Raw genomic sequence first — 15805 nt, 5'->3', positions numbered from 1 at the left:
TGTCAAAAGCAGTTACAATATCAAAAACATGCAGGGTGTGTCTCTGTCCTTCCTGCCCCACCAGGTATCCCTTTAGCCCTGGCGACATCCTGTACAGTGAAGCCTCAGCCTCATGACTCAAGCCTCTCTCTGCAAGACATGTCACCTTTCAGGTCCTGAAAGCATTCTGGGTTCTTTGGAGCATGTCCCTGTATGCATCTGCCCAGCAGATAGTTTGCACATCCTTACTGATCCACTTGCAGCTTCGCTCCCATTAACGGTGACCCACCCTGGACCAATGTCCCATCCCCCCACCCCCACCAGGCAGCTCTGCCTAGCCCTACTCTTTCTCCAAATTCCAGCAGGCCCCACAGCCTCTCTTATTGAAATGTTACTGTAATTTACATAATCATGTAATTTACATAAATGCAAATGATTCATTACATCCTCAGTCTCACAGCTGCCCTAAAAAGGAATACTTTATTTTTACTCTTCATCTCTGCTTTGAGCCATAGGATAAGGGAAACCTTCTGGGGGAGTGGATAGGCCTCAGAGACAGTTTCACTGGCTCACAACTCAGGTTTGGGAGTGCTGCCTACCTGGAGAGGGGCCAGGTGAGCTGTGGCACCAGTTGGGGGACCTCAGGGCCACCCGAGCACTGACACAGCAAAAAGCCCATGCGAGGTAACCCTTCCCTCTCTTCCTCTATAGGGCTGATTGCAATCGCCCCTCTCTCGAAGGGATTTTATGGGGACAGAGGGAGACAACCTGGCTGGCCCAACTGCCAGAGATGGCCTGGGCAGCACTGTCCTGCACTGTAGCCACTGGACACATGTGGCTATTGAGCTCTTGAAATGCAGGTAATGAAACCAAGGAACTGAATTTTCATTTAATTAATTGAAATTTAGGTAGCCACATGTGGCTACTTCATATCATACTGGATAGCACAGTTGTAGGGAGCAAATCCATCCCTGGAAAATATAGGCACAATCTTACAGGCTTCCCTAAGTTTTAACAAGCAGAGACTTGATACTATAGGACTGAGTACTATGCCAGGTCTGTCCATGAAGAATTTCCAGTTCAGCAGTCATGAGGCCCGAGGAATTCAGGGCTTTTTCCAGGGTCAGGGAGCTGAAGTAGCTCAGGTTTGCCAGGGCAGGTGTCTAAGATGGTACATCTATCTCCATTCTAAACCCCTCCCCACCCCAGCAAAGAATTTGGATTTCCCCTCCAATAAAATCTGCCTCTTCATCTTTGAAATCGTCCTGATTTTCCCTCACCCACCATGCAGCCCCCCAGTAGAGAGGCATGCCTGCTACACTTATTTACATTTTTAGACTCAAGGGAATCGCTCCTGCTTTCCCTCTTCTGGTTCCTCTTAAGACAGCTGAATGTAAATGATCCAGAAGTTTCCTTCTCTCTTTCTTTCTTTCTTTCTTTCTTTCTTTCTTTCTTCTTTCTTTCTTTCTTTCTTTCTTTCTTTCTTTCTTTCTTTCTTTCTTTCTCTTTCTTTCTTTCTTTCTTTCTTTCTTTCTTTTATCCAGAAGTTTCTTATGTCACCCTATCTGTAAGAGAAAAGACATCTCCCAGTAGCTGATGACTGTCCTTCTCCCCCACCTCCATGCTGGCCTCCAGGGCCTGCCCCTTTGGCTCAGCATCCTCTCTTCTCAGACCCCTTCCTTACAGGGTGTTAGCATTTCTCTCCAATTGATCCAGCAACACTGAGGATCTTACGCTCATGGTACCCCTGTTACCTCTCAGCTCTCCTTCTGGGAAAGATGAAACCCCTGTTACATCTTGTCTGCTAGGAGATTCTCAGAGGGAATGAATGTGAGAACTTTTAAGTTCCTTAAACAAATCAGCTATGGCCATACACAGAGTCACTGTGTCATCACCCCTGCCACTGAGAGGAAGAAGGGCATGCTCTAAAGGCTGTCGGGGTATACCAGGAAGCTAGGTCTTCCTTGTGTTTGCTCCCAGAGCAGGAAAGTGGGTCAACCAGACAGTGGGATGCACAGAGGACCCTTTTCTGTTTCACAAGGAAAACAGCTTGGGAGTTCCAGTTATGGACCTGTGTTTGGGTTTGCATGCTGGGCAAACATTGCCTTTTTGGTTGGACAACTGTCCTCCCCTGAATCCTGAATCCATCCCCTTGTCTGTTTTCCTTCATCTCGTGGCCTGCCCCTGCATATTTATATGAGATGACCAGCTCTGCTCAAGCCCTGCCTTCAGGTCACCTTTATCTCCTAACCCCTGCAGCCCCCACCACGGTCTTGGGCCTGTTAGAGATCCTGAGGTCGAAACTCCTATTTAACCTTCAAGTGTAAACCATACTGGGGCTTAGCAGCAGCTTTCCAGTGCGTTCCACTGGATTCCTCTCCCCAGAAGGAAAGCCATGGCCTCAGCTAAGCCATCTGCACCCCTAGACCCCAGAGCCGAGGAAGTCCCAACTCCATGTGGGCACATCTCCTGAGAGAGCCTCCAACTGCCGAGTGAGAAGTTGGGGGGCAGGTGAGGGCGAGGGGTGCAGATTCCATTTCCAGCTAGGGAGGGAAGATTCTTCCAAGATTTTAGTCTCTTGAAAAAGAATGGTGGCGTTGATCTTCTCTTATGACTTTTGCTGCTTCAAATTCTACTGGTGCCAGTGACACAAGCTCTGGAAATCTTAGGTTCTTTAGTGTGGCTGATTCTGCTCCTCTGTGGTTACAGCGTGTAGTATTCCAGTCCATAGACTGCCGTGCAACTTGGGGACAGCCACCTGCTTCCCTGCTCCGAAGCCAGCCTGGCTGTCTAATGCCCACACACCTGGGCCCTTCCTGGCCTGTGATCCCCCTGTTTTTCCGTCTTGAGGATGCCACTACCTTTGCGGTTCCCTGGGATGCTCTGTCATTCAGGGATTCACCTGCCTGGTGTAAGCCTGTGTCTCTTAAGAGAATTCTAGAGCAGACACCAGGACTGAGAGCTGGTTTCCATGGTACCCAACTGTTTCTCTGAGGCTTAAAGGAAAAGAGTGGTTTGTTTGTTTTTTCAAATTAGCTCCTGTATGTTCACATTTGGCTCATCTGTGGGACACATGGAAAGCTTAAGAACGAAGCCAAAGGTAGCTTTGGATGAACCACACTGGGGTCCGAAAGCAGGTGCCCTGACCTGCCATGTGCAGCGAATCTGGGACCCAGATACCAGTCAGCACCACCTGCGTGTGGTCACTGGGGGCGGTCGCAGGGTCTGGCACCAGATGCAACCAGCCAGCACAGAGAGCTGCCTTCCCAAGCAAGACTCAGAAACCCACCTGGGATCAGGAGGAGTCAGTTCCGAAGGCCACACAGCAGGTCCCTTGGGGTTTGAGCGGCGGCACGATTGGATGGGCCTGCCTGTCCCCGCCTGTCCCCAACTGAGAACGTGTCCTGCCTCCAGGACGTTGGCTGAAGACTCCTTTAGGAGGCCACCTGTCTTGAGGTGTTCACCCTCCTACCGGGAGGTTTAGCGGAGCCTTGCCTGGAAGTGATTTGACTTGGTGCCCGGGCCCTGCCGCCTGGGCGGAGCGCTCGGGCGGAGGGCAGGACGTGAGCACCACCTAGTGGTGACCGCGTGCAAGTGGGGGCGCGAGTGCTGGTTGGAGACCAGCACCCGCAGAGATGATGCAGGGGTTTTCTACCCTCGTAATGCCCCTGTAAGGGCCGGGACAGTTGTTTCGTCCTCTTTTACCCACAGATGGGGCATGGAAATACAGAGGAACGTGCAACATTTGTCTTAAGAATAGGATATAATGGGGTGTTGTATGTTGGCAGATTGAATCTAAATTTTAAAAATGTAACATGCAAAAAAATAAAAATAAAAAATAATATAAAATAAAATAATAAGATAAAATAAATCTGTTAGCAAAGTTACAGATCCATTCCCTGAAACCATCAGCAACAGCAAGTGAGAAAGTCACCTGTCCTTGTCCTCTTAGGACTTTTCAGACAGAGCGATTCCAAAGCCTGTCAGGGCGTCCAGTGCCATACTCCCCCATGGGAAGTTCTGTGAGCAGTGTCAATTTCCTCATTTTCCATCTTCTGAGTGGAGGATTATCAATGACTCGGCCTCATCCAGGTGCCACCACCAGGTGCCACATTCGTAACTCACCACCCACCTTCTTTCCTACCACAGACGAGCCTGTTTCCATTTAGATTTACGTAAAGACCTGACTTCTAGTTCCTTTTCTCCATTTTACCATTCTTTTTTTTTTTTTTTTTTTTGAGTTCTCTAATTTTTCCACCCAGTCCTCTTAAAGAAGTCAGATAAATCCCAGGCAGTGTAGAGTTGTTAGCCACAGGGCAGCTGAGGGCTCCTGGCTCTGACCAGTCAGTGAGGGGGTGCCACGGCATCAGTTAGTTGGAGGCTTCCAGATTACCTCTGTTTGTTAGTACTTGTAGCAAGACCATTGGTATTTCTCTGTCCTTGTTTGCCTGCCTCACCCACATTCCCACCCCCTGGCCCCAGCTGCTACCTTAGCTTCAGACTCACGATGCTCTGTCCTTAGTTGTGTATCTAGTGCAGACCCCACTATTCCCTGATTTATTGTGTCCTCTGTAAATTCCATTCTCATTTGGGGATCCTTTGCATAATTCAGCCTCTGCTGATTTTTTTCCCCATTGATATGATCCCTAAAATAACCAATCGCTAAGGACTTACTGATCTGTGCCATCACTCAGATGGCATAGAATAAGGGCTTCCTGAAAGCTGCTTTTATATTATACAGTATTGCCTGCCTTCCCTGATAGATGAAAATTAAATTGGCATTTTAATAAACTCTTTACCAGTATCTCATGCTCTCTTAAGCAGCGATGATTTGATGGCTCCAGCACACAGATACTAAATTAACTTCAATTAATAGAAATGTTTTCCAACTTAAATCATTTGTTCTGTTTCCTGATTTCTTGACAACAATTTTTTTTTAAAGCTGGTCATGGTACAGAAGGATCTGTGAGTGCCTTCCGGGGGTGGATGGCATACCACCCAACGCGGACCTCGGGATGGTTTCCTTTATTTCTTTAATTCTCTTCCTGTTCTGCTTTGACATTTTCATCCAAATGTCAACCTGTTGAATCCCATAAGAGTCACAAAGCTGCTGAAGCCAACGTCTTTTTCAGTGTCTTGTCAGGAAGTGCAAGCTACAAATGAGCAGGCCCCCTTTCTTCTCATCTTGTCTTTGCACCTTTGGGATAATTGGACAGAGGTCCTTTCTTGTGCCTTCAGAGCTGCACCTGCTCGGCTGTGTGGTTTCCTCTGCCTCTCTCATAACTACTGGTTATTATAATCTCTGGAGACTGAAGCAATGCCCGCATCTTTTGTTGAGTTTTCCACCTCTGTGTGGGGGTGACCCGTTGCCTACAGATATTTCTGCCTGACGGTCTCCAGAGGGCCACGGAGCCTGAAAGAAAAGCGCTCTGAGGTGGTCTGAGCCAGAGCAGTCAGATCCCTTGAAAGTGGAAAGAGCCAGCAACGAAGCAAACCTCAGCTTCCACATGTTCTCAACAGCTCACCGTCTCGGCACAGAAATGGTCATGGAAAGAAGACTTAGGTCAAGAGCCAGGCCTGAGTTCTAGAACCAACTCTGCAGCTAACTGAGTATCCTCAAGAAAATTCCTCCTGTTTTCTGTGGCTCTTTTTCCAGTCTAAATCAAAGGACCAGGATTATACTACTTATCCCCCAAAGTGAGAAGTGATTTGGGCTCGGGCTTAAGTGAATTCAATCCTTGCTTTGTATTCCCTTTGGACCTTAGCTGATTGGGGGTGGAAATCTCCTTTTGGCATGTGTACATCTTCCAGTTGCCCCTGACCCTTGCTAATGTCCTTGAACGGAAGGACAGGCCTGTGGTCCCGGGTATGGCAGCCCACGGTGCCCAGCTGGGATTCTCAGTTGCTCCTGTCACTGCACTGATTTTGCACCCTCTGCACATGGCAGCAGCAGTGCTGAGTCTCTGCTTCTGGTTGGAATGCAGAGTTTCCTTTGAAAGTAAATTCTTTTAAGGAAACACGCAAAAAAATAGGTCAACCGAAAGAAAAATATTGAGTACAGTAGAAGTCCCGAGGGCTTGCCTAAAAGCTTCAAGGTGCTGTAGAGTGCCCAGAGACCTGCAGACGTCTTCCAGGAGGCCCCCGAGTGGCTGATGTTTGGAAACACCTGCCAGAACCGCCATCCCCTTACAGATCTAATTCGACAGCGCGTGGGGCTCTGCAAGCAGGGTAGTTGTGCTTACCTCTCCCCTCACCATTGGACAGAAGCTACAGGAAGGATGGGATGACCCAGTGCCTCTCCTCTCCATAGCAAGCCACCCCAGCCTGCCACCTCCTGCAACACCTCCTTCCTCTAACATTAGCCAGAAACGAAACCAGCATAGACGGAAGCTAACCTGCAGATTGTTCGTGTTCCAGGCCAACCCCAGTCTGATTCCCACCAAACAAGCTACATGGGTAGACAGCGTACAGTGGTCAAGTGTGTGCATGTGCATGTGTGTGTGCGTTGTGCGTGCAGACACTGCATGTATGTATGTGTGTGTGTGTCTAATTGTCCTTTTTGTTTTTATTTTTTACAGTTCATTTATGATGAACAAGTTTCCTGGTGAGTATCTCTTTTTCTCTTCCAATTTCCCCTTCTTAGTGTTGCAGAGTCAAATATATTGAAGACCAGAATCAGGATTTAGGACAGAGGGGAATGCTATGGCAGCTTGGAAAAGCTGGCACCTCTTGGGACCCCTCTGTGGACCTCAACCAAGGAATTAAATTAGCTTTCACAGAGCGGAGACCTTTTTCCGAGGGCTGGTGGGGGTAGGGGGGAGAGAACCTTCCATTCAGAATGCTGATACTTCACCCTCTTTGTCATCCAGGTTAGACTGTGACTTAGCTGTGCCTTTCTGCACTCAGCCATTTGCTGGGCCCTAGTTAGGATCTGACTAATCTTTTCAAATCATATCCAAATGCATTGGCATATTCCAAATACCATGTATGTCTCAGGAACCAGAGATGGAGGCACTTCCATTATTTTTAACCCATTAAAGTTCTGCCTGACATTCCAGATGATCTTAAACCTCTGAAAAATCAGTGATTTTTTTTTTGATAGTTACAAAACTTTAACCAAATTACATGGATGGGGTCATTTGCATTTAGACCAAGTATCCAAATCCCCATTTTTCAGGGTGGGTTTTGAGCAAGTCAAATGTGTTTGGAATGGAAATAGAGACTGGAGTGTTGTGCATTCTTGCTACTTCTTACCACCATGGTATTATTTAAAGCTAAGAATGAGCCTTTGACACAATGAGCTCTAGTTCTTTGCTGGAATGCCAGCTCTTTGTTTTAGAATCTCTGATTTTCAGAATTTCGGCATGGTAGAGGAATTTGCCCCATTGATGGTAAATGTTATTCACCGTGCCGAAGTATTAAGTATGCTTTTGCCGATCTCTCCTCTGTCCAGGAGGGCCAAGGAGGACATGGCTAGGAGAACTCGCTTTAAGACACAGAATCTTTATATCAACCCATAAAAAATAAGAGGGTCTGCTTGAGCTGTGACCAGCAGGTTAAAAGAGACTAAAATGTCTGGGAGCACCTCGGGTCAGAGGTCAGGGAAAACCCCTTCGTGGGATCTGCCTGGACGTGGTCATCACCAAGTGGAGTGGTGACACTACCCCCCACCCCCACCCCATGTCCTTTGGGATTAAGTGCAGCACAAGAAAACTTGCAAAAATATTCTCACTCAGACCGACGGCACATTTAGCACAACCACAGCTCTGCCTCAGCAAACAGTAGGTGCTTAAATGTTGCTCAGTGCTGCTGCTCTTAGCTAACAATGCTGCCATAAAGACAAGTTATGATCACAGTTGATCTCAGAAACGTTTCTGCCGTTTTGGTGCAGAAAAATCTTAAGAAAGGATATTTATGGGTGGTTTACTGTTGGTTTTTCTTGGAGAGGGCTGTCTTTTCCACACCTTCCTGGCTTTGCTGATGAAAGCAGGCCTATTTCAGTCCTTACCCTCAAAATGTCTTTTAGGATATTTCAGATGGTATGGAGCAAGAAAGGAAGGGACCATTTTCTCTGCATTCCAAAGGTCAAATCTCCTGTAGACGTGACAAGATTCGAACCCCAGGCCTGCACTCAAGGGCTCAGATTCTGAGACTCCCACATGAATAAGGAGACTGGGTATTTTTCATACCCGGCCAACCACAAGCATTTGTTTTGCTGAAAGGATGTGTCTGGGAGCTGACTTCTCTGCTTTTCTCTTTAATGCCAGATTCTTCGACCTGTGTAGTTAGACCCAGGAATACCTTAAATAGTGAGTTCCATTCCTTGCTGTAGAACATTCCATCAGGTCCTAGTGATTTCAGGGGAGGTAACCCAATTCATTGCACATCCTCAAAAGGAAACGAATTTCAGTAGTGTTTCTTTTGAAACAAGAGTACTCTGTGGAACGAAAGGAGTCTTGTTGAGTAAAATTTGCAGGGGCAAGTGTTCCCCATCAAACACAGCTTGGATGCCTTTACCATACCTGAATCAGCATTCTAGCATTCTTTTTTTTTTTTTTTTAAGATTTCATTTATGAGAGAGAGAGAGAGAGAGAGAGCAAGAGAGCACGAGCAGGGAGGAAAGGGAGAAGCAGGCTCTCCATGAGCAGAGAACCTGACATAGGACTCGATCTCAGGACCCTGGATCATCACCTGAGCCAAAGGCAGATGCTTAACCGACTGAGCCCCCCAGGTGCCCCCTGAACAGCATCCTGCAGCGGGTCACAAGCAGCCAAGAAAGGGGCAGGCAGAAGGCTTTTAAATCTTTTTTTTTTTTTTTTTTTTTTTTTTTTATGATAGTCACACACAAAGAGAGAGAGAGGGGCAGAGACACAGGCAGAGGGAGAAGCAGGCTCCATGTACCAGGAGCCCGACGTGGGATTTGATCCCGGGTCTCCAGGATCGCACCCTGGGCCAAAGGCAGGCGCTAAACCACTGCGCCACCCAGGGATCCCTAGAAGGCTTTTAAAACCAGAAAACCAGCTCTAGTGGATTAAAGAAACAACGGCTTTTTTTTTTTTTTTTTTTTTTTTTTTTACATAACAAGTACCCCAGCTATTGATGGCACAATGGCTCCGAGCTTTTCTTAGCCTCTCCCTCACAGTCTGGGAGGGCTACTGGGGTCCCAGGGACCAAGTTTGTTTTGAAGGCAAAAAGGAGGAAGCAACCGAGTCGGCCTTGACCAATGGCCAGGCAGGATAGCACTCCAACTCTTATTATTGATCCCAGGGGTGGCCCATCTTCCTTCAGATCCAGCAGTCCTTATTTGCTGTCTCAACCTCATAGGCTTCTATTAGCAAGCAAGATGCAGGGGAATATATGTTTGGTGCCTTTCAGTTAGATGACTACCCCCAAAGACATTTAAAATAGAAAACATCAGAGATCCACTGGTTAGGATGAACGTTCAGGCTGAATCCATAATGACAGCGCAGCAAGACCCAGAATATTGCCAGAAGGAATATGGACTATGTCTTCAGTGAGTCTGAAGGCCTGACAAGAAAACAAAAGGATCTAGGTTGATGTTCTTGTCTCTTTTTTTTGAGCCTCTAGCTGTAACTTTGGGAGAGGTGGGTGTAAAGCACCTGGGACCAGCATTCACTGTCCTGGACCACAGTTAGGAAAGCAGAGCCATGCCTTCTGGGTGAGCACAGAGAGGACCAAGAAAGAAGCCTCCCAAATAGAAAAGAACAGTCTTTGGCAAGAGAACCGGGGCCAACTGAAAGTGGTTCAAAACATAGGTTTGCGGGAAGGGAAAGACCAAACTGAGATCATGCCACAAGGCCAGGTCCTCGGAGGACAGTAGATAGGCTGTGGTCAGGAGAGGTAGATGGAGATATGTCCCTGGGGGAACAGAGGGGGACAAGAGCTGTGTGACTTTAGAGGTCTGCTGTGGACTTTCACCGCTGCTTCCTAAACACCTCCTGCGTGCCAGGCTCTGTTCTAGAACCAGATATAGAACACAAAATCAAACTCGGCCCCAAACTTGGGGCTCTCTGGGACTACAGCAGAGGCAGATGGTTGATATGTAATCATGGGGCTTTGGGAGATACAGCAGGGCCAGGGATGGGGACCCTGAGACTTTGAAGAGCATTAAACCAAGACTAAACAGGCCCCAAAGCAGAGAGGACAGCAGGATGGCTAGTGCTGAGGCTCACAGAGCCTGGTGTATTTCATGCAGAGGAAGCACTGGGTGAGCCCCGTGTCTGGGCACCAACCAAGGAAAGCTGAAATGTTGGCAGAAGCAGGGAACCCCCATCTCACAGCACCCCCAAAACACAACAGAAGAGAACTTTACTTGAACATTGCAATGAAAGGGCTTATTTTGAGAGGAAAAAAAAACAAAGTTTAAAGGGATTAGAGGGTATACATCTACCTTTGTTTACAAAGTGCTGGACTATTTCACTGGTGTGGATCTGTTTCCTAGCGACTTCTCACTGAGCCTACTAAAATGCATCCACGGTTACATGTCATCCCTTCAGATCTCGAGTATTTCTTCCTTCAAAATGAATGCTGTGAATAAACTTCATTTTTCCCAATTAACTTTATGCCACATATACACTGGTTTCAACAAGGACCATATTCAGGAGGTGTTTTGCAACTGAAAATTGATTTTAAAGGAAGTCTCAGCCTGCACAGATGAACTGAGGGCTGCTCTGCGTGGGGAGAGGGGATAGTGGGCAGCCAGGGAGGGAAGGGGAATCTGCTGTCACGGGGTCCGCTCTAAGTTTCTGGGAAACAAGAAACCAGATAGCTGAGGCAGGGGTCAGGTATGAGGAGTGGTGTCTAGTGACTGCTGGAAACAGGCACTAACAAGCAATGAAAAATAAATAAACAAGGTAATCACAGACTGGCCAGTGGATTAAAAGAGCATATGCAGGGTCATGTGATAGAAAGTGAAGGAGGAGTAGACGGGGAAGACTTCTTGGAGGAGGTGGCATTTGAGCCAGCATTTGCAGGATAAAAGGGGTCAGCCAAGGAGTGAAGGGAAGAGTATTCTTGGCAGAAGGAACAGTAAGTGCAAAGGCCCGGAGGAGAAGGAAGGAGCTTCTGGCGTGTGCAAATGAAGGGAAGCTAGTGTGACGGGACTCAGAAGGGGCATGACAATTTGAAGAAGCCAAAGAACTGGGTTTTACAGAAAGGGGACATTTTCTGTTTTTTCATCTCAAGTATGTTGGAAAGCAGTTGAAGAGCTTGAAACAGAAGAATGATATGATCCTGTAGCCTCATGGAAAACTAGGTCAGGAGTTGCAGTCTAGGTGGACCAGCAGGTAGCCACGACAAGGGCAGAAACAAACCATTCAGGAAATATTTGGACCTACGGTTCTGAGGGATGTGGGGCAGGGTAAAGATTTGGAGCTTCTAGATTGGGAGCTTGACCAGGCGCGGAGTGTGCAGTTGACTGGGACGGCAGAGCCTGAAGCCAGGAAGTAGGAATTCCGAATTCTGTTCTGACTTTGTTCTGACGTGCGTTTCGCCTCCACGTGGAGAGGCCCCGTTGAGGGTGGAGAGAAGCCCCGGTGCCAGGATGCCGGCGGGGTGTGTTCGGCCCGCAATTACAGCGGGACTAGATGACATCACCTAGGGAGGACGTGTAGGCAAAAAGAGAAGAACGTCCTGTATTTAGAGGCTCACCTGAGGAAGTGGAGGAGGCAGAGGGAAGGAGAAGAGAAGTTAGGGGGATGACAGGAGGGAAACCAGCAGTGCAAGTCTCAGAAGTCAGGACAGAGTGTGGCATGCAGGAGGGCAGGCAGTCAGCCACGCCTGGGGTCACTGGTGCCCCAGACCAGTGTGTCAGGGCACGGATGGCAGTGGATGCTAGACTCGAGGAATTTGTGAGTGACTGGGAGGTGCTGCAGGGCAGTGCATGCAGCGCTTGAGATGGTTTGCTCAGAGAAGCTGAAAAACGTGGAGGGCGAGAGATTTGCACCCCCTGATTTCTTCTCTGAGTAGTGGCAAGAGCACTTTCTATCCCAGATACATGCACACAGTTTGCATAGTGACTGAACTGATGCACAGGAGCCCACTGTGTGGACGGACTTACTGTAACATGTAGACCCAGCCTCCTCTGACAACTGTCTCCTGCTCTCCAACACTTCACGGCCATAAACACGGCTGCAGCAAACCCCTGTGTGCAGCCTTTGTACATTTGACCACGTATTTCCCAAGGGTCCGTTTTTAGACATGCAACTTGAGAAAGAAAAAAGAAGAACCAGGAAGGGGAGACATAACCTAGAATTTCTTCATAGGCCGTTGTGCAGTAAACTTTTCTCGAAACCAGAATTACTCCCCAATTTTACAGCTAAAAGGGGAACCTAGAAATCAAATTCCCTGGTTTCGAAACTGAAAGTTACTCAAATGAAGAAAATAGAAGTATTCAAATTATCAGAAGTTCAAGGTACAGTCCAGTACCTTGATTTCATTACTTTTTTCTTTCTTTCTCTTGACTATTTCCCACTTGTCCGTTCTTATCCTTACTGCTGGTACCTTCCGTGCTCCCCCTTCCCCTTCCCTTTTCTCTCTCCTTCTCTCTCCTCTATCCCCCTGCCCCCCCATCCCTTCCCCTCCCTCTCTCTCTCTGTATGCCTTGTTACTCCTATCCAGCAATCCTTCGGTCACCCCTGTCAATTCCTCTAGTTTGCCCTTTGTAAATATATCCGAATACTGTTCGTGAATGATTAAACTGTGGACAGATTTATAAAGACAGGCCTATATTCAGCAATATTATGGGAGACTTGTACTCTCACAGAACTCTTTTGGGTGAGTGAATAACAGAAGATCCTTTTAGGTAGAGAAGGAAAAGAAAGCCCATGGAAAGCTGTGTGCAAGGTAGAAAATGTCTACGAACCAGGAAGTATTTGTGTACGTGGTCGGCACACGTACCTCCTCCTTGCCCTGCTTGCCTGCCCTTCACATCCCGTGGATTTTTAGAAATAGTCTGGTGTGTTGCACATCTGCCTGTGGTGACTTTCTTAACTAGCCGTTCTTGGTTTTACGCAGGTGGGAGTCTTTAGTCCTCGTGCTGATGTATCTCATCTATATTGTCATCATGAAGTAAGTAAAATGCCTTGTTGGTTTTCTTTTCCAAAACTCTTTCCTACATTGAACACCACGAGATAATGTGGAAAGAGGAACGGGGGCAGGGTAGGTTTTCGGTGCAGATGATCATAGACTCATTGGTTCCCTCCGCAACCTGCTGTGAATCACTGTGGCTCTGATTAGTTGCAATAGCAAAGCCCCTTCCAACCCACATGTGATGCAAGCTGTGTTTAATTTGAGACATCTCTCTAAATCCTGTACCCTCTTTAATACCTGGCAACTGAGCTTTTGGCTGTTTTCACTCTCTTTCATAACAAGAAAGGAGGTAAAACTCACTAAGTTATGCTTCTATATAGGGTGACGAAGATGGGACCAGAGCTAATTAAGAGGTGTCTAAAACCAAGGATGGAATCTCTACAGACTTCCATTATTCGTATCATATTCATCATCCACCACTATGTAACAAATGACCCCAAAATGCAATGTTTTAAAACTACGAGCATGAGTTATCTTCTTACAGCTTCCAAGTTAGGCATCCAGGAGCACTTAGCCAGAGAGTTCTAGCTCAGGGTCTTCCTCAAGATTGTACTTAAGAGGTTGGTCAAGGTGGCTGTCATCTACTTAACTGGGGCTGCAAAATGAGCCACTTGTCCTGTTGGTGAGCTGATGCTGGCAGTTGGCTGAAGCCCTAAGTTCCTCAGCAAATGGGCCTCTCCTTAGGTTGGTTGAGTGTCTCCACAGCACGGAAGCAGGTGAGCCAAGAGAGAGAGAGAGCAAGAAGGACCCTCAGTACCTTTTATAATCTGGTCTCACAAGTCACAAATCATCATTTCTGCCATATTCTTTTTTTTAAGATTTTATTTATTTATTCATGAGAGACACAGAGAGAGAGAGAGAGGCAGAGACACAGGCAGAGGGAGAAGCAGGCTGCATGCAAGGAGCCCGATATGGGACTTGATCCCGGGACATGACCCTGGGACTCCAGAATCACACCCTAGGCCAAAGGCAGGCGCTGAACTGCTGAGCCACCCAGGCGTCCCATTTCTGACATATTCTGTTTATTAGAAGAATAAGTCTAGCCCATTATCAAGGGATCTGCTTAACTATTTGGAGGGAGAAATGTCAAAGAATTTGCTGGTATATTTTAAAACCACCACTTCATATGTTCTTTTCCCCCCTGAAGTATGGGGAGCTTACTATTTGTATCAAGAGTTATATTGTTGGTGTTTCCCACACTCTAAGGCAAAATGTAAGCACCATGCCTGGGAACCTGCTGGTTCATCTTTGTACCAAGTACCATTGAGGTGAGGAGCTCATAAATAATGCAGAGACATTTCATGCTGCAGCTGCTGGACCCCATGGGAACTGTTCCTTTCATTCTAAATTAACCCATCCTTTGCCCAGCATTTGTGACTCCCTTCTCAGGGGGCAAGAAAGTACAATGTGATCAGAAATTGCCAATTTGGACATGTCAGGTAGTGGTCTGGAATGTGACATATCAGATTGTCTTTGCTGTTAAAGTCTGACAAAAACTAATTCTGGCCACTAAGACCTGAGACACTGAGAGACCTGTCTTGAGAAATCAGTGTGGCCATTGGCAAACATTACCTGGACAGTAAAGGTAGGAGCTGGCCTATGTGACATCCATGGTGGGCTATAAGCAGTCTGCCGCCAGTCCACCCAATATGGCATCCAGCTCTCACCTCAGGAGCTATCCAGTGGTCAGTGTTCACACCTGATATCTGGGTCTTGTTATTGGAAGAGGGTATTTCTGAAGTACTAGTGTGGGGTTACAATGGGAAAACTGATGAAGAAATCACGTTATTTACACCTAACATCTTCCATTTAAAAATACCCATTGATGGGCTCCCATGAAAACCAGAATTGGCTCAAAGGCCTTTCAGAGTTTCTAGATTCCAAAGGGAAAACCTTTGAAGGCATCTTGCTCCCCTTTGTCTCAAATAGCAAAACCATTAAGGGAACCAGTGCCATATGGGGAGGTCTCAACAATACACACATCGTCTTTCAGTGTGTTTTAAATTTGATTATTTCACCCTTTTTTTTTTGTTTTTTGTTTTTTACTTTTTGAAGCCCTGAATTTGCATTCCCAAAGAGTCAAGAGTCCTTTTCTTCTGCTTTGAAAAGGTGAATCAATTATTCCAGAAGAATTGACAGAGTGTCTGCTATTATGCCCAACATTGATCTTCGGTTTTGAATCTGAATTTAGATGATAGCATGTCCCATAGTGCATTCACTGAAGGTTTCACAGAATAAGGAGGGCTTACACAAGAACTGGTCTAAAGAGAAGGAAAGTTGAGGTACTTTGCTAGTGTGCATGTAGTGACCACTGCACCCCTCTATCAGGCCATTATAAAACCCAGGGGTTGCTGGCAGGACGTGTGGACATTAAGATAACACAGTGAACAATTTCTTTCCTCTCCCCCAAGCTATGCCCAGTGTGAAAGCTAATGAGGTGTGTTTCTGCTGATGCCTCAACTTTACCAGCCTTCCAGCTGTTCAAACCAGCAGGATACAAATAAAACAGGGAATGGCAGCTACTGTGCTCACAGAATTTTCTGCATACATTCTGGTTCCAAGTTCTAAATTGAAATCTCTGCTCTTTAGCCATCCCTGTCCTCAATCAGAGGCTTTAATCATGGGGTTTTATAAAATCTGATTTATAAAATTGCATGCTCCACAATAAAATAGCTTCAGGGTGCAAGCACAAAATTGAAAACATTCAATTAAAAAA

At 46.8% G+C, this 15805-nt stretch overlaps 1 protein-coding gene across 2 annotated transcripts in view; it reads left to right on the top strand.

Annotated features, from left to right (window-relative positions):
* Nucleotides 1-15805, top strand: part of SLC24A3 (solute carrier family 24 member 3) — a 481544-nt gene that overhangs the window by 423374 nt on the left and 42365 nt on the right. For both annotated transcript variants that reach the window (XM_049100282.1, XM_025469153.3), the window contains 2 exons: nucleotides 6558-6583; nucleotides 13015-13068. In XM_049100282.1, the coding sequence (XP_048956239.1) occupies nucleotides 6558-6583; nucleotides 13015-13068 (80 nt within the window). The remainder of the gene's footprint in view (nucleotides 1-6557; nucleotides 6584-13014; nucleotides 13069-15805) is intronic.

The sequence above is a fragment of the Canis lupus genome, chromosome 24 (assembly GCF_003254725.2).
Source record: "Canis lupus dingo isolate Sandy chromosome 24, ASM325472v2, whole genome shotgun sequence".
In the NCBI taxonomy this organism is placed as follows: Eukaryota; Metazoa; Chordata; class Mammalia; order Carnivora; family Canidae; genus Canis; species Canis lupus.
This window is presented reverse-complemented; position numbering and strand designations above follow the sequence as displayed.